At 43.8% G+C, this 19,180-nt stretch overlaps 1 protein-coding gene across 2 annotated transcripts in view; it reads left to right on the forward strand.

Moving 5' to 3' along the window:
* Positions 1-1,114: 1,114 nt before the first annotated feature.
* The window catches only part of MB21D2 (Mab-21 domain containing 2), a 61,844-nt gene continuing 43,778 nt past the window's right edge, over positions 1,115-19,180 (forward strand). For both annotated transcript variants that reach the window (XR_008578353.1, XM_054836011.1), the window contains exon 1: positions 1,115-1,601. Coding sequence is in view for 1 of the 2 variants with exons in the window: in XM_054836011.1 (XP_054691986.1) it covers positions 1,391-1,601 (211 nt within the window). In the remaining variant the exon portion in view is untranslated. The remainder of the gene's footprint in view (positions 1,602-19,180) is intronic.

The following is a 19,180-nucleotide window of genomic DNA, read 5'->3' on the forward strand; positions in this document are numbered from 1 at the left end:
TAGGCTGTGGTTTCTGTTACAGGGTCCAAACCTACCCTCCATTATCATTCTTGTTTCAGATAAGGTCCCACTGCAAGGTGCTGAACTCCCATTTCTGATCAAGATTGGTGGTCCAGAGGAACCAAGCCACATGCCTAAGCTCAGGTCTAAACACTAGCATCTGTGTTTACTATGCATCAGAGAAATCAGCCTGTAACTTCTTCACACTGAGCTTAGTTTCCCCTTCCTGTTTTTACTCTGAATGCCTCATGTCCAATTTTGGTAGACACATTTTACCGTAGTCTGGGACTGAGCTGAAAGCTTTGTTTCCTGCCAAGAATCTTGAGAGGATAATACATATCCAAGCAGTTTGCATCAATGCCATAGCATCTGAAATGCCCTGTAGAAGGCTAACACAATATATTTGTACGCTCCCTGGGCAGGAAGACAGACAGTTCTTCCAGTGGATGCACTAAGGTAAATAACGGATTGTGCTCTATATGTTCAATGATGGGACAAGGCACAGAAGATCAGGCTAAAAGGAGAAAACCACTGCAGGTTGAAAAGTTAGAAGACATTAAGAATACATACAGAAGAAAAGCATGTAGTCTTGATGATGGGGGAATGGATGGAGATCAGAGGTCTGGGCTCCTTGCCGCAGGCTGCTTGACCTCAGGCAAGTCTTCCGAGATCCCTATTCCCCTCCTACCCTTTGTCTATGTAGCTCCCAGGAGCTTCTAGGCAGGGTTATCTCAAGTGCAGCAGCGAGGATACTTTATCTTGGTCATTGCTTCTAAGACATATGATAAAATTACTTCATATATATGTGTGTGTGTATATATATATATATAAAACAATCTTCAGGATGCCTTATGGTGCAAAAAAAGAATAAAGGCAGAATGCCTCGGGAACATATGGGAGAAGCAGAGTTCCCAGCTGGTTATTAATCCACTTGCAGGACAAGGCTTTTGCTGAAGTTTAAAATTAAATTTAAAATTAAAAAAAAAGAAAAAAGGCTCTGGCTCCAGCCTCAGCCCCCGCCCGCCGTGACGCCGGCAGAGGAGCAAGCCCCCCCGCGGCCCGCGGCCCCCGGCCCCGGCAGCAGGCGGCTCCGCGCCGCTCGGCTCCGGCCCGGCCCCCCCAGCGCGGCGGCGGGCGGGCGGCTCTCCGGTGCCGCGGGCGGGGGCTCAGCCGGCGCGGCCGCTTGTTGATCGCGGCGCCCGGCGCCGCTCCGCGCTTCCCGGGCCCCGCTCCGCGCCACGCAGGCAGCCCCCGCGCCCGGGCTTGCCGCTGCGCTGCGGCGCCGCTTGCATTCTTCCATTGCAACAGTACAAACCCCTCCTTTTTTTTTTTTTTCCCCGTCTCTCTCTCCCTTTCTTTCCTTTTTTTTTTTTTTTTTTTTTTTTTTTGCATGAAGATGGCGGCGCCTCTCGCCAGCAAGGCAGGGTCTGCCGGCACCAACAGCAAGCCTGCCTTCCCGGAGCTGGATTTCCGATCGGGAGCCAGGGTGGAGGAATTGAATAAACTCATCCAGGAATTCACCAAGCACGACCAGAGGGAGTACGACGACCAGCGAGCCCTGGAGATCCACACGGCGAAGGACTTCATCTTCTCCATGCTGGGTAAGGCAGGGACCGTGCGGGGCGGGGGCACTGGCGATGCCGGCCGGGGACCCCGAGACAGGGCTCCCCGGCGGTGCGGCACCGGGGACCCTTTCCCCGCGCTGCGGGCGCACCGGGCTGGGAGTCTTCGGCCGCAGGGCGGGTCTCACCCTCAGAAAACTATTTTTTCCTATCCCATCCACCTAGTCTTTAGCAGCGATGTATTTATAAGCACAGAGCAAAGGCTGGGTCTCAGAGCTGGCCGGTGCCCGAGAAAGCCAGCAGGGCTGGAGGCGAGGCGAGCCCGACCCTTTATTGTTTTTGCCCTCAACTATCAAGGCTGTAGGAAACACAGATCTTTTTTTCTGGAGCGCTTATTTTGGTTATTAGACCGGCTGATGCTTGTACAGGAGCATCCGCTGAATTGCGTTTCTTGCTTAGGTTGCAAAACTTGCTGCGAGTGGAGCAAGTCCGATTGTGGCCGGGGAGTCCTCATCTGCGTGAAACTTTGAATCACGGGCAGGGATCCTTAAACCAGGGTGAAACATGTGTTGGCCCTTGCAGAAATCACCTAGGCTCTGGCATGACTAAGGCTTCTTAAGATTACCGGTGGAATGACTAACGACTCTGATTCTCTAGGTAGTCAGTTCCTGATAAATATTTACCTTGTTTTGACTAAGAAATCACCCACACGAATGAGAGCCTTCAGGATATGAAAGGATGCTCTTTAATGTGCAGGTTGGACCTTGAAATCAGTCATCCAGGTTTGAATCAATATCTCAAACATTTCTGCATGTAAAATAAGGACATGGGTAAACAGCAGGTGTGGCAGTGAATGGCTCTTTGTAGCTCAGAGGTGCACATACACCCTCAAAGCATATGTGGCACAAAACAAGTGTATGGTCTACATGTACACTGTGAATAAACGGCATCACTTTTCTCTTGCAGAAGCACAGAGCTGTCCTATTTCAATACTAATTATTTTCTATATTGGGGGGTAATCACTATAATAGACTTCTTCCTCTATAGCCGTGAACATACCTACACTCACTAAACAAGAATCTACCTGTCCATCTGGTTATCTGGTAAGGTACCTGGATAAGTATAACTGCCTGCTGTGGGATTTGCACAATTTTGAATGTGTATTGCTTTTTCATCAAGGGCTGGACAGGATATAGCAGACTAAATTTAGCTTGAGAACAAGGACAACAAGTTGAAAAGTCAGTAGCATGTATATTTATAGTTGCTGTTATAAATATTTTTCCCTTCCTGTTTAAAAAAAAATGATGTGGTGAAGCCATGGTTGCATCAAAGCCTGTAGGATTTTTGTTACTGAAACCCTCATCCTGTGGAAGTCATCCACTATTATGATCTGATACATTTTTCAATCAGGGCTTTAAATAACTGGCTGAGGAAGCAGGGCTGGATGGGATGAAGCAAAGAAGAGTGGAGAGAAAACAGCCAGAGCAGCAGTTCTGGGTGTGTGGCTAGCAAGTAGAGAAAGCTTTGTATGATCCTGTTTAAGCATTACTAGTCTTTGCAGGGGACAGGGACCGCAGCATTTCTTCCTGCCTCATGCAGGAGACGGCAATAGAAGACAGACAGAACAACAGGCTGGAACATGCCTTGTATTTCTGCGAATGCACCCTAATGCCTTGCTGTTCATGAAAACAGGGAGCCTTAGGCTGTTTAGAAATAATCATAAATTAATGTGGCTGTCTTTGTTAATATAATGGCTAGGAGATGAGCGTTCTTCAGTTTTAAATGTATAGACTAAAAACAGGGTTTGAACAAAAGCTATATTTCTATTTAAGTTATGCCTGGCAATTTTAATGAGACTTGTTTCTGAAAGCAAAGAGACTTAAGGACCAAGCCCAGGACAGAAATGAAGATGGGGTGTCTCATTTGTCTTTATTAGACCCAGAAGTTGTGTTTGTGGATCAGAAAGGCTCTTAAATCTAAAAGGACTTAACTTATTAATAAATAGCTCTTTCCCCTGTGCCTGATCCCTCCCATACGTACTGCTCTTATCTCATCGGGTGATGATAGGAAAATTAAACGTAGCTTTCCTGATTTAATTACACTGGTGCGTAATTGGTGGATGAGTGATAGGCAAGGAGACTTTGTGCGGATTCTCAGATGTTTGTACTCTGCATGGCTTGCCCTCTAGGTCAGATCTTTTCTCTCTGTTTATATTAACTCTTTTTTGTCTGTGTTGTCTTGCCCTGGCTATTAGCGACTGAATTCTGGGCAATCTCAAGAGTTGGGCTATGATAAAATTAGGGAGAGGTACTGCTTGTTATGCCTTTGTCCAAAATCTTGTGGCCCAAGCATTAGCATAGGACTGTAAGTGACCTACCTATCTGGTGGGGGAAGTGAGTATGTTCTGAATGCGGGCAATTCCTGGGCATCCTTTGTAGTCACCAAGACCATATGGTCTTGCTAACAGCCTACTCTGAAACAACAGGTATCTTTTGGTGCCTCTGTGGGGTAACTTCCTGTACTCACACTGAGCTGTGCCTGATCATTACTTCTCTTTTTGACACAGGTGTAACTGAGCCTCAAAGGAGGGGAAGACTATATTTATCAAGAAAATGGGTGGAGAAAAGACAGTCTTGTGTTCTGGGCAGTGGGATGCCTGGGAGTCCAAGCCTCTGCCTGCCAATCATTAAAAGAGCTAATTACTTACTCTCCTGGTGACTCAGTTTTGGGGTTTTTTGTGCTTAAAGAGTGATGAAGGAGTATTTTTGTCAAGTAATGATATTACAGTCAATGATATTTTGATTTTTAAAGCACTTGCTGCTATTGTGATAAGAGGTGCATAGCATTCATATTACAAAACCTTTTAGGGGTCCCTGGCCTAGAGAGTATTGTTCCTGCAGTACAAGTACTTCCAGGAAACTTCTTTAATAAATGCTACCTGTCTCTTTCTGTTCAGCTCCTAAACAAAAAAGTGCTGTAACACACAGATGTGCTAGGCTTAGAAAAAGCCATCTATTATGCTCTTGGGAACTAGAACATCGCATATTAAACAGACCCTTGAAATTTCTAGTGCTATTGCTGCCTCAAACCAGATCATGTTATTAGGGATACTGACTTTTGTGTTTTACTTTTTAACGAGGAGAAGAAAAGAAAAGAGCAAGGAGGTATGAGTAAATACAGACGATACAGAGCTATTTCCTCCGCTCCAGGCACACACTGGCACATTGGCGTTCAGTCAGCTAGAGCAGTTTTCAAGCTCTTCAGGTTGGTATTTTGTTTCCCTTTCCTATCATGAGACTTCTTTTCTGTAGAGTCAGAAGAGGGATGCTCAGGACATTTCATGCCACCCTCTTTCTTCTCATTGCCCTCTCCCCCCCGCCCCCCCAAATCAGGGGAAGGACTGTTTTAAATTGCTGCTAAAGTGGCCTTTTTTTTAAGGCCTCTAGTGTATCTTTTTGTCACTTCAGTGGTTGCATCTCAGTTCTGCAGGAGAGGACTGGAGCTGCCCACCAGGACAGGCCACACTTTGAGGATTTGCAGCCAGCTGTGACTTAGAGCTGTTGACAAGACCTCTAGAGAGCTTGTATCACCACCTGATACAGGAGAGGTGGTGAGCCTATTCTGAGAGTATTTCCCTTTTCTCTGGTGTCTGCTCAGTGCTGAGCTGGGTGTGCTAACAAGTGTTTGTGATAGAGGCAAGTCTCATAGTGGAGGCAGAGCTGACATCAGCAAAAGATTTCTGCTGCCAATACCAACTTCCCAAATGGAGTGAGTTACCCTGCTGGACCTCTACATCTGTAGCAAGGCTTCCAGCTGTTTCTTGGACTAACGGGCCCTTAAAACATGTGCAGTGGAGGTGAAGATTGCTGAGCTGAGAACACAGGTGTCCTGACAACAGCTTGCTTTTATTAGCATCTTCTACAAGAGGAGCATTCCACAGTTCTCCCCTGTACCTGAGGTCTGTATAGCTAAACAACATTGGTAGTGTGAGTCTTTTGTGTGGGTTTGTGCAGCATTTTTTCTCCCTTTCCCTACCTGGTATAACTTGCTGATGAAACCTTCTATTGTAGATTAGATTTCAGGCATTGTAGGACATGTTACCTGTTTGTCTATGATACATCACAGAAATTCTCTGGTTTCTGTTGTGGTGTCAAGCGGATGAAATAGCAACAGGATTGGAGTGATCTCCCTAGGGTTAAGTCTTTTGTGTGTGTGCGCCTTTTCTCAAGAGAGGCCAATCATGATAGGAGCACACTGTACTCCGAAGCCTATGTTAATAAAGGCTCCCTGCTGGCATTCCCTGTGCTGCTGAATGCATAATGCACAGCTGTTAAAAACAACCGTACTGTATTGCAGATTTCATTTCTGGATTCTTTTGGGTCTCCCCTCTCTCTTCAGGCTGCATGTTTCTGTATTTGCATTTGACGTTGTGGGGGTTTTGTGTTTTTTTGTCTTAAGGGACAGGGTGCTATGCTAGGAAAGTAATCCAGCAAGGCATCGGTAGCTTCTGTTTGGTTATAGCTACCAGAAGTCAACCAATTTCATGTAACTGGGGATTCTTTCTGTGTAACTAGTTAAAAATGATCAGTAGCCTTCTCTGTCTCTTTGTTCAAAGGGATCGCTGCTCCATGTATGTGTGCAGTGAAAATAGCTTGAAAATCTTTTTTGTCAATTTGTTTTAAGATGCTGGTACTTCACTTGCTCAACTACTGTTTTGAAACATTAGGCTGTGATGCAAAGTATTTAGTGTAATAGCTAGGAACATGTCCTAAGGGCACAAATTCTCATGGCAGGCTTGTCAGACTGCCCACCGCCTGTTCCTTCAGTCTGTGGAAATATTTGTAAAAGATTTGGGTGAATACTTGCCAAGTCCAATTATGCAATTATGTGTTAAGGGCAATTTTATAATTATAGTGGAGGATGGTAACCAGGATACGTGAGTTGTTGGGTTTTTGACTTTTCCTTTTTTCTTCCACATGACTTTGCATGAATGCTAAAACATTTGGAACAATTCTAGTCAGAAACCAGTTGTTCAACTTTCATTTAGGCAGCTGGCTATTTTTGTAGGTGAAGCTAAATTAAAGGCAAATACAACATTGCTCAGGAAGGCTGGAGGACATGTTTTATTATAGCTTTGGTGATTTATAAGATAGACGTGTACTCAGAGACCCAGAGCAGCCCGTAGGCAGAGTCCAGTCTAAAGGAGACTAGGGATGTAATAGTCCTGCCTGGACTTCTCAAAGGGAATCTCCAAGCTGTGCAAGTCTGTTGGATAGCTGGGATTGTCTTTCTTAATTTCTCTTTGACAAATGCCAGGTTCCTGCTGGCTTTAACCATCTCCTGTACAGCTAAAACTTTTGCATCTGTTCTTGGACCTTGACATGTACACTCTTGCCCCTGTGCATGTCCCAGTCCTTTTGCTGCAAAAACGGTTTTCCAAGGCACATCTCTGAAACCCTTCGCTGTGTCCCCTGCTCTGTCCAGATTGGACTCCAGCTGTTTGTACTCTGCAAGATCAGTTAGGTGAGAAAGTGCCAGGAAGAAATGTGGTTAAGGCCAAGAGATTGGCTGTCACCTCCAGCCAAGGGGCCTTCAGTTGCCAGGGCTGCTTCAGCATGACACTGTGAACAGTGATAGAGATGACAACTGCACCTCCAGGCATGTCTGCGTGAGACCTTGTGGTGGCAGCTGCAGGTAGAGACTCTGGCAGAGACCTCTCCATTCTCTTTGAGTCTAAGCAAATGACCTGCCACTGAGTCCATTACCTATGGCTGGGTGATTCTAGTGTATGAAACTAACTTGAGAAGCAAGAGCTGTAGCTTATTTCTTATGAAAAGAGAGGCTTAAATAATGGAATGCATTATGTAGGGTGACATGTCTCCTGAGCCAGGTTTTCCCTTAGCAACTTACAGCTAGGATGGGTTAAGTTCCATATCCTAAAAGGAAACCATTAATTCTACCCATTGGTAGCTTTCCCTGCTATCGTCTGAACAAGGAGATAAAATTCCCTGAGGGTAACAGTCCATTCATCTGCACAACATACTATATTATGTTTAGACTTTCTCTAATTTGCCTGTCTTTGGGGTATGAAACAAGCAGTAGAGTAGATGGAGTTCTGGGGAAGCAAAGAAGGGTATCATCTGCCCTGCTTTTTTCCTTGAAAAAGCAGAGGACCTATCATGGGAGCTAGAGCCAAAGGCAGATTTGGATGTTGTACTCTACAGAACATCCCTTACTGAGAAATGAGGAGTGTGCCTGCATGGGAGCAAGGGTGAGAGAGCTGAAAAATGACCTTGAGGTGGATGTCTCGAGTTATTTGCCCAAGTCTTGTTCTGATCACTAGTAGTGCGACGTGAGTTCAGGAGACTGAACTGTAGCTTTATTGGAACTTGCAACCATACTTCATAGGTTCCCCATCCAAACTATGGATTTTATACCAGTGAAGGTTTATGACTTCTGTTAGCACAAACCTGTCCTACTGTCTGGCTAACAAAAATATGATGGTTGGCTTCTTTTTTTCCTAATGCAACTGGAAGGCGGCTTATGAGACATTCAAAATAAATCTTTCAGCAGCAGCTGATGTTCCAATTGACAGATGCTGCTATGGATTTTGCTGTCTTTAATAAAGTGAACTCCACTGCTTGCTTTCATTTCTACCATTCTGTTGCATTCCTTTTTACTGCAAATAGAAATTGTCCTGGACTGAGTGGATTAATCTGCGCCTTAGTACTTCAGCCAACCTGACAGGTCCCTGAATCATGTACTTCTGCATTAGATAAACTTCCTGCAGTTCTTTCAAAGCACCATTTCAGTGACTTTCAGGTTGTAAGGGAATCAACATGTGCTGTAGCATTCAGTTTGAGGAAGATAGATTCCCTTCTCTCCAGCATATTTGACTTTTGAGCTTTTAATAAACACTTGATGCTAAGGAAGTTAGAACAATCCTGTTAATGCATTATATTTCACCTGTCAGTATGATTTTAATCTAATTTAAAGCATTTAATTAGAAGGTTGTTAATGTATTTTGTTATGAGCATGCTGGTGTCAAAAGTACAATTTGCATACCACTGAGTGGGGGTGATTAATTACTTTAAGGTTCATAATATCCATGTCTTTGAAACAGCAGCAGTAGCTACTTCCACCCACTCATGTTTAGGGCTGTGGGCAGAAGTTTGTACAGCACTGGGTGGCTTCAGCTTGTAGAACAGGAGGTGGGTGGCATCCATTTCACCCTAAGAAAATCACTTGGTAGGTAAAACCCTAAGTCAGGACACCCTAGACCTATGTTCCATTCTGAACTGCCCCCAAATTTTCACAGACCTGTGCAAGCTTCTGAATATAATGATATGTCATGGGACCTTGGTACTACCAAAAGCCCTCCTCATCTCCTGTGTTTCAGCAATCTGTGAAAGGTGGAGTGGTACCAGAACAGTGGAGCATCGTGATGTTGCTGTTCTTCATGATAGGGTGCAACCCTCTGAGGCTGAAGCTGGAAAAGGAAGTCTGTTTTTGAGAGTCTAACCTCAGAAAGTGTTTAAATAGTGAAGGCAAATAGTTGCTCTGTCATTGGGTGTTGATCTAGTGGCATTGAGATCAAGTACAGTTCAGCCTCTGAGAGAGAGATTACAACCTGACCCAGTTAGGCAGTCCTAGCAAGTAATCTTATTTTATACTGAAGGGATCCCAAAACAAAATTGGGACAAATTAGTTTAAAGAATGCATCCTGGCCACAGTCTGCATGCTGATGTAATTTGGCAGAGTCAGGCAATGCCGAGCAGTAGAAGGCAGCAGTTTGGGACAGAAAGCAATGGAAAAATACAAGACATGGCCAAAGCTAGAAATCCTGCTGGGATAGCCATAAGGAACTGGCAGAGATTTTTTTTTTTTGTCCTATGAGACCTTTCTAAGGTCATGATTTAGATGAAATGTAGAGGTTTACGTGTGGGATGTTGTTGGTCTGCTTAGACCTTCTCTACTGTGACTTGCAGTCAGACCATGCAGAATTTCTTCCACCCACTGAAAGAGTGAAAGTTCGTAAAAGATTCGGTCCAGAACAGCTGAGCTGCTAGGGAACACTTGCAGTTGCATCTAGAAATAACAAAGTTACTTTACTGCATAGTCTGTTAGGCCATGTACGTTTTCTGTTCTAAAATGTCTTAACTCTCCTTCCTGTTCCTGTTGTAGGATCTTTCGACACTGCTCCACACCTCTCAATGAAGGATGTTTTTAATCAGTGGTGCATATATGACCTTGTTTAGAAAATCAGGTGCTGAGGTGGTGAGGAAGGAGTTGTATTAAACAGCTATCAAAAATGCTAAGACAAACACTGCAATTAGCTTCTGTGCTTTTCTCTTCAGCACTTCTACTCTGCATTTTAATGGATCTCTTGAAGAGCCGATGATGCTTTGAGTGACGACTCTTGGAAATGAATCCTGTGCTAATAGCTCTGGCTGGGCCTGATCCACAGGCAGATGCTTGGAGATATTTCATGTTTGTTTTGTACCTCACTAATTAATGTATAACTTAGTGGTAGAACAGCAGGAAGGCTGCGTTTGCTGACACTTCATGATATAATGATTTAATCCTTTGTGACACATTCCTGCTGAGTGTCAAAGCTGATAACTCTAATCTCTGTCCCTAGCTCAGTGCGACAGGAACCTGTTCTAGAGGGCATTTTGCAGGAGCTTGCAAGCTCTTGTAGGTACTTTGCGACCAATTTGTGTAAACTTTTTTTTGTACATTGCCACTCTTGAATGTGATTGTACAGCATTGCCTGGTGCACTGAGGAATCTGGAGTTGAGTGCAAACAAAGAACCTGACTGTATTCAAATGAAACAAGGCTTGTCCTGTGAGGAGGGGGGAAATACCCTAATCTCCTTCTAAATACACTTCTTCCTTGCCAGCATTGAGAGCGGTGTGGTTATATTGATTCAGCGGTGCTGAAACCCACTGCTCTTTGTTACATATGATTCTGAAGCCTGGGTATGGATGCAGATGTGTACACAGGGATAGCCGTACAGCTACTCTCCAGTGGTTGTTCCTTGTGATACAACCAGCAGAGCTTGCTTCTGTTCCAGCATGGACAGTGAATTGCTGTTTATTTTAAACTTTTGATTGAATGGTATTCATAAAACAATTTGCAGCTCTGCAAATAGAGGAGGGAATGTCACTGTAATAACACTTCAGGGGCTCTGTTGCCTTCTGTCTCTGAAATTTGCCTTTTGAAAGCTGCATACAGTGTGCTGAATGGCAGATCAGGTATTGATATTGGCCCCTAGATATTACACCCTCAAAGCTTAAGTTGCTGAAATGTCTATATTTCATAGACAGTAGGACAGCCATGTGCTAAACAATCAGTAACTTGAGGAAAATAAGAGGAATGCAAGTCTCTCTGCAAGTGAATTTTTGAATTCACTTGAATTCACCTTTTGAATTAAATACCTGGGTTTTTTTTTTTCAATATGCAAGCTGTAATGCACATCTAAGTGCAGTATTGAGAAAAAGGAGCTATTACAGTTTGACTGAGCATCTGTCAGAGGCTTGTTTTATGTGCTACATTGTCTGTAAAAGCTTGACTCTGTACACCAAATTTTTCCCAATATCTCATGAATTTTGTGAATGTGCAAAGGATGCAGTTGAGGCAGCAATGTTATACTGAAAATAACCACTTTGACACAGGCTTGTAATATCAAAGAATGACTATGTCTGTGCAGTTATTTTCATTATCTTGGGGAGGGATTAATATGTGCTATGTCAACACTTAGCAAAACTATTTGCACTTTTTCAGAGCTGCAGAGTTAAGTTACAAGTTAGTCTGGAAAATCAAAGTTTAAAAAAAAAGTGATTTTGATCTTCTTAAACCTAAATTCTGGTTCTGGAAACATAAGGCACTCCTGAATTACTTTAAAAACTAGACAATCCCTCTTACTCCTTCACCCAAGTTGCAGACAGGAGGTTTAGAATCATCTTTTTATCTAAGCTGCTTCTTAACAATGCAGGTGAAGAAATTGGTGTCTAAAAAACTGCTTTTATGCTGAGACCAGTCTTGTAAGACATCGCTGGCGTATATGAATCACTCTCTTGTACTACTGTATGTCCCTGAGTTCTCAACTTTTTTTAAACTAACCCTTTCTTTACCTTGAAATGTATATTGTGCCTTTATTTTATTCAATTTTCTGTCTTACTTTGCCCCAAACAAATAATTTAGGTGGAAAATATTTGCTGTTCAAGGGCAGTGATGACAGTGCTTTGGAGCATAGGAGAGTGCTGGTGGGAAGTGATATAACCTAGGTTTGCAGGTTGAAGGTCTCTTCCCCTCTCAGCAGAGCTCTTCCACTGTGACAGGCTTCACTGAGCCGAGGCCAGCCCTGCTTGGTGAGGATTGTAGGGGTCCTATGGAAGGAATTTCTGTCTGAGGGAGACAGGAGTGGAGGAGACAAATGAACAAAATCCCCAGACCCGCAGCATGTTGATAGACCTCCTGTTGTTCTTAATTCGCGTCTGTAAATGGCACTGGTTTCCGCTGTTGTGCACCAAGACAATAATAAATAACAATCCTTAGCATTTATATACCACTTCACAATTTTCAGAGTGTTCAACACACATTAACTAATTCAGCTGAGATGTAAATATTCTGTGAGCAAAGCTACTCTTCTTGCTGCCCAGGGGAACATTTCATTACAGCTGGGACAAGGCTTTTCTTTTTCCCTTTAACTGGAGCTGTTGGCAGGAATGTTCTATACAGGGACAGTGTCTTTCTTCCTGAAGTTTTTAGGCCTTTGCATGTACCCCTGTTTGCACAGGAATTGGACTACTTCCAAGTCATATGTGGTACTACTAGGAAAATTATGCAGGAGACTTGCCTGTATGTTCTGTGCTGCAAATATGCAGACCCACAGTTAACAGATTTATGGTTTCAGAAGCTATTGAGTTAGCAAAGATGTTGATGCATTAAATACATCTTTCTGTGCTTGCACAAGGCCTTGGGGGAACGCCATCCCCAGTGAACCTCAACGCCTAGGAGGGTATAAACATCTGTCAGTTCTGACTATGCTGGATCATCAGACCATGTGCTGAAGAGAACTGAGGATGCTTGGTGGATGGCTTTGATCCACGTTTCGCTAGATCCAGCACCTGCTAGAGCACCAATCTGTCTTTTGGGGCAGGACAAAGCCCAACAGAAGGCCTATTGCCAGGTAAGAGATGTGTTTTGAGGGCAATTAAAGACATTGTGTCCTATTGTTCACAATCTTGAGTCCCAAACATGGAGTAATACATGCACTGGCATGAATCTAATTTGTCTGGCCTTTCACTCACTTTCTGCGTTGGCATTTTGTGTATGTGTATAGAGCTGGTGAGGGGGAGTTATATGCATCTCTGTCCATGTCTTTGAGCTGGGCAGGATTGGTTCTACTTTTTATTTGTGAGAATAGCATCTCTTTTTAGCATTCCACTAGGGTGACTAGAAGATAGGCATCTTTTTTCATCAGGTCACATAATAACCTGGATTTAGTGGTTTACCTTGGAAATAACTGCTTGGTAGTCTTTTTAAACTGATGCCTTGTGCTGTAGAACTGCCTGCATGCTTTGTAGTTATAACCCTCCTCCTAATCCGTGACGTTTAGTTATAACTAGGTGGTGGCACTTCTGGATTGCCTCTTTGTCTAACCTTTTGGTAACTTTCTTTTTTAGAAGTGATACCTGCAGGTTTGACCTGAAACTGATTCTGAAAGAATAGCGTAGATTATAATTTTCATATAAATGGTTGTATGAACAAGAACACCATTAGCCTCTTAGTGACCTAATTATGCAGGGAGGTAGCAGCACATTTTGAGATCAAAACTCTCATTTTGCTACAGCTTTCCCTTCAGCTAGCAGTGCATGGGAGAAGAACAGCATGTTTCTTGCAGGTGATGATTTTTCTTTCAGTGGCTTTGATATCCTCATTTTCTGTTTGAAGTTAATGTGCAGATTGCTAGGTGGTGTCACTCAAAGTGACTGACTGAGCTGCTGTTGCATGTGAAGATGTCTCCAAGACAACTAATTTCCTGGTCAAACAGCACATTGGCTTCTGCCACAAGACATTTTGAGGGAGTTGGTCAGCTGAAGGAGCAAGATATTTTAACAGTTTATTATTAGCACTGTAGCTGCCAAATACCGCTCAGAGTCTAAGGCTGAAAATGTTCCTATTCAACACTGCAAATGAATAGCTTAAAAAAGGATTGTGTGATTTGACTGATTTGTCAGAGAACTTCTACCAAATAACAGGAATTAAATCTCTACTGTCACAGTTCATTTTCTCCAATTGCTGTATGTGTTCCCATGCTGGAAGCACAGGGAATTTAGGGACCTTCTCTCACTCTTATATTTTGTTGTTTTATGTCCAGACTTCCTGCTACATTTCAACTCTGCTTTTTTAGTGTTAGTGTGCTGTATTTTTTCTAAAATATACCCCAAAATCAAATATTTGTTTCCATTTCTCTTCTACTCTAAAACTCGGAAAGGTTTAGTGACTCCTTCCTGTTCTGAAGTTAGGACAAAATAAGCTTGAAGCATTGGATTTTTTCCCCTGTTTTGTCCCCTCCTCCCAGTCCCCTTTGTCTCCAGAGGAGCAGTGTTACTGGACAGGTGTAGAGCTCTTACAAGCATTTTTCTTCTGCATTTCCCATTTTTGACTTTTCTTTATAAAATACTCCTATGCCCATCTTGTTTCAAGGGACTCGGTCCAAACCAAAGTCATAAATACCCACATTTTTTCCTACCTTCCTTGCAAGGCTTGGCTGTACTGCCTAGCTGAACAAACCCCACCTTTGTCTTCGGTTTGGAATAAGAAACAAGCAGGCTTGTTGATTCCTGCTGCATTAATGCCATCCTCCTCCCTCACGCTGATGTAGTGGTTATCAGGGGGGTAAGGGTGGAAGCTTCTTGCTGCTGTTTTCATGAGACCTCCCAGGAGGCTGCTGCAGTGTGAGTCTCCTGCACTCCGGCCCCAGAGACCTTACAGCACTTATTTAGGCTGTAATGACTGGAGGAACGCAAGCAAAAACCCCTTTGTGCAATAGTGGGTGGAGAGAGGACACTGAGGGGTGCTATGCTGAAAGCACTTGAAGATTTTCAAATGAAGGCCCAGGAGAGACAAGGAGGTGTATCCATGCCCTGACCTCCATCCCATGGCACATCTGAACCTGAACTCTCAGCTAATAACCCCATAGCCACTAAGTAGCCTACTCTGAGCATGCCTGCCTGTGCCGGGGAATTTTAGGAATGTGGACTTCAGCATAGTGTGGGATTGCTGCTGCTCACTCTCTGTTCAACCAAGAGCTTTAGAAGCTGCAGTGGGGTTGGTATTGCCACAATAAAGCCCCATTGTAGTTGTTTGCAGCATTCTTTGACTAAAGATTTATTTTCCCGGGTAAGGTTCCATTAGAACAGCAGGAGCCAACATCAGAGAGCTGGAGAGAGGCCTCTTCCCTTCCCTGGCAGAGCACAGCTTCACCCCTCACCCTCTCCCAATCACTTTGTTTTTAAGACATTAAAACTTTAGTGACTAGGATATCGAAGAGGCTGTAGTTAGTGGTGTATTGCCCCAAATTACGGGGGCAATTGATCTAAGGAGGTAAAAGGAGAAATTCTGTGGGAGGATGGAGCTGGTATCACTGATGCAAACCTCTCTCTTTTGATGTCCCCTCCATGCTAAAGCAACCCTGTCTTTAGCCTGCAGCTACTTGAGTTGTTCCTGTTGGAGGATGTGGCATGTCTGCTGTTGATCCATATGGGAGGAAGACAGGAACTAAGCCGGTCATATGGGCCCTACCGCCTGCTTGGCTTTGTCCACAGCTCTGTGTCCTGTGTGTCTGCTGTGTGTGTGTCTCACACAGCAAGGCAGCCCGAGTCTGTGGGCTTGTTTTCTAGCAGGTATGGTAACAAGGAGTGAAGGAATGCACTCCTTAGTCCCTGTCTCTGCTTCTGGTGGATAGCAAAAAGTCCTCCCATTTGCTTTGAAAACCTGCTGACAAAGGAAGGCAATGCAATCTGTTCCTCAGTATGGCAGAACATCCATGTGACCAGCATCTGTGAAAGCTCCATCTTGGAGTCCTATCCGAACTCTGTTAGCATGGAGTTCCTACACAAGCTATTTGAGATGCTAAGTGCAGTAAAAGAAGCAACCTGGACCCAAATGAGAACCCAGTGTGATTCTGGAGGAAAAGGTAAGGTTATCTTTAGGGTTCTGTTCTGCACCAAGAAGGATAATGCTCCAGTTTTGCTTGGCAGTTCAGCATTGTTCTGCCTTATTCCTCATTTCTTGCTCCCATCTATTTTAACTGGCAAATACTGGTTGCTTGAGTACCTCCTTTCCTGACCTTGTGTCTTCTCATCTCAATGCTGGACAAAGCTGTGGTTTGAGACAATCCAGGGCTTCTGTTCTCTATAAAATACACTTAAAATCATTCCTGGTCACCTTGCAGCAAATCTATTTCTGCCCTGCTGATGGCCTGGCTTGCAAGCTGCAAATGTCTGGATAGGATTTATTATCCTCTGACCATTAAATTTTAAACTGCTTTTAATGGTAGATGTTAAATCACTGCTGTCGCAGTTCCAAGCTCTGTGCAAAATTTCTGAGTTCTTAGGAAGGCATTTCCCCTGCCAGCAGCCTGTGACAACCTTTGGTTTCTGAGAAAGACAACAACAAGTTACAGAGCTGTTCACAGAACAAGCAAGCAGTGGTTTGGTGAGGGACCTGTATGCTGGCCAACATCCAGGCATCTGTCTGGCTCCAGAGAGCAGCTCCAGGCAGACCTGGTACGGCTGTGATGTGAACGAGAGATGTTTGTACTGGTGTCTGGGTGCAAGCACTCCCCTGGGACACAGTGACTGAGTGGCTCTTGCTCTTGGCTTTGTTCCTCCCCAACTGAAGCATCTTTGAAGCAGCAAGAAAACTGAAATTCAGTGTTTCAGCACTGAGCTCCTTACAGCAAGCTATTTTATTTTTGTACTTGTCTAATAAATACTGAACTGTTCAGTGTTGTCACTCAATGTGGCTTTGTCCCTTGCTGCTAGGAGCCTCTGTATAGATTTCCCTTGAGACTGGCAAAACATAGCCATGAAGTCCTGTGACTTGGTGTACAATGCAGGCTGCTTCATTGAGTATGACATGAGAGGCACACTCTTGTAGCTGAGGCTGTTGTCTGTCACCTTTGCCTGGAGAGCGCTAAAAGCACTAAACCAGAATCTAATGTTTCTCAAACCGCTTCATAGTCTTAAAGCCTTTTTCAGCTACTTGCAAAAGCAGCTGTGGCAGGTGGGCAGGAGATGACTTCCTTGCCAAGGAAAGGGAGATGCCTTCTTCTGCGTTGCATGTGTTTGCAGGGGAAGCAGAGAATCACCCAGGGCTTCCCACTCCCAGGCCTGTGCATTTCACACAGCTCTATCTTCTTCACAGTAGCCTGGCACAGGGCTTTCCTTTCCATCTACAGGAGTACTATTTAGTGTGTTTTGCTTTCTCTATCCCAAAGTTGGATATCATACAAAATAGTCATCCAACACTAGGCTGGTGGGAAATGTTTGAGATCAGTATATCAAAAAAGGCTGCAAAATTTTACAGTATGCTGTGGCAGAATTTTCCAGAGCTAGTGCTTGACCAAGCAGGATAACCCTGGTCCTCAATACGGTGTTTAAAACTACTGTTCATAGCAGTGTTTGCAATGATGGCAGCTAGAAGCAAAGTTCTGGACCAGAGTAGCCAGAAGCTTAAAACCATCTTGTATTTGATAATTTTCCTCTTCTGGAAGATCTGTGCTCTCTAACTCTGGGGTTATTTCACTTTCCTACAGTGGGAGAGACAGGCTGTCATCAGACTGGTGATACTGGACCAGGGATTTAAGCAAAACCACTTTCAGCAAGAATGCATTCCCCAAGTGGGGAAAGCCTGTCTCAAGATGAACGGAGACTCTGACTTTTTCTCTGCTTATTCTCACACCTGTAAAGTTTGAACAGACCATTTAAACGGCACTGCCGTATGGCTTCTTCCCATATTAGAAAGGAGGATGCTGAATATGGGCATCCCAGTGTGCATGCGTCTGTCTGTCTGGACCTGTCCCATCAATTAAACAGGAGCTGACGTCATATTTGAAGGTCAGCTGTTTTATAACCTAATATTACCTTTTTTTTTTCCCCTCTGGGTTTATTATCTCCCTCCAACCTGCAGCTCGGCACCATCTGGTGCAGGCACACAAGGGAGAAAGATTAGAGGAAAGTAAAGCAGCTTTGTTCGCTTCCCCCATTGCTTCCGATGTACAGAGGAGTCGGCTGTCTCTTACAATATTGAATTTTAAGTGGTGGGAAGGGCTGGATCCTGTTAGCTGTCTAAAGGAGGAAGAAATAGTCTGTGCTTGCCAGTGATCTGTGAGGAAGTGTCTCATGATTCCTAAGGGACTTACTGTTACCACAGAGTGCGCTTTGCTGGATTTTATTTTATATTTATATAGTCTTGGGTTTTTATGACCTCTTTTTTTCCCAGCACCCATATTTTCCTTACCTGTAAATTGCCAGAAGCACTCTGAAGAAGCACTCCTAAGTGAGGTAAGCACAGTGCTAACCCAGACTACAGTCTGCCTTGGTAGTGAAGTGCTGTGGACACCTGAAGTGCATTTACACCTGACAGAGCCACCAGACTGACACACCACAAGCATGTTCTGCCACACAGGGAGAGCTCATCTTCCCTGGTGGCATCTGTCCGCACAGACCAAGGAGATGCATATTTACTTGTCCAGCCTCAGCCTATGGTGAAAATGCACCGGTTGTTTCCATTTCATAGACAGGGTTGGGTTTGCACCCAAGCTTCACTTTCTCTCCCATCCTCCCTCCTTCTTTTTCTCCATCCATCTGGAGGTGTGATCGCTCGCTGTCCAAACTGCATGATGATTATTTACTGTAAAAGCAAAGCTCTTTTCTTTCCAATAATAAAATGATAGTAATTCAGGAATGCTGATCTCCTAGGCCAGCAGGATTACTTGCAAACTAGTATCTTGTTTCGCTTCAATGTTGCAAATTTTGCATCCGGCTATTTTGAAACAAAATGTCTCTAGCCATAAATAGCTATTGTATTTAGGATGGCTAATTGGTGCACACTGGTTGGATACAAATATACAAGCTGAGTTATGTACATGGCACTGTATCAAAAGGCATATAATATGCATATAGACTCTTTTTTGTCCACCTTCTCTTTGCTACTGTGTAGCATTCTTCTAAACTTTGATTTTTTCAGGTCAAGGACGCTTTGTACAAATTCCTAATTCCTGGAGAGAGGGTAACCTTGGAGGCTTTTGGGGAGGTTTATTTTTATTTTTACTTTTTTTAAGAAAAAATAAAATCATTTTCTAGTCCCTCCCATTATAGAAAGAATCTTGAACTAACAACAGTAGACATTCAAAAGAGGAAGATTTATTTGGAAACAAGGAGGGAGTCCAGGGTTTTCCAGTGCTTTAGCTCCGATTTGTAACAGAAAAACGTTTGTCTCCTTTCACACATGTTCTGATGCAGTTCTTTCCACTGTAGTCTTTGAGGATGGGATTGGACTTTTTCCTTTTCTAAATCAGTGCAATGTGCAGTGTTTCTTCAAT

This window comes from Grus americana, chromosome 9, assembly GCF_028858705.1.
Source record: "Grus americana isolate bGruAme1 chromosome 9, bGruAme1.mat, whole genome shotgun sequence".
NCBI classification, from domain to species: domain Eukaryota; kingdom Metazoa; phylum Chordata; class Aves; order Gruiformes; family Gruidae; genus Grus; species Grus americana.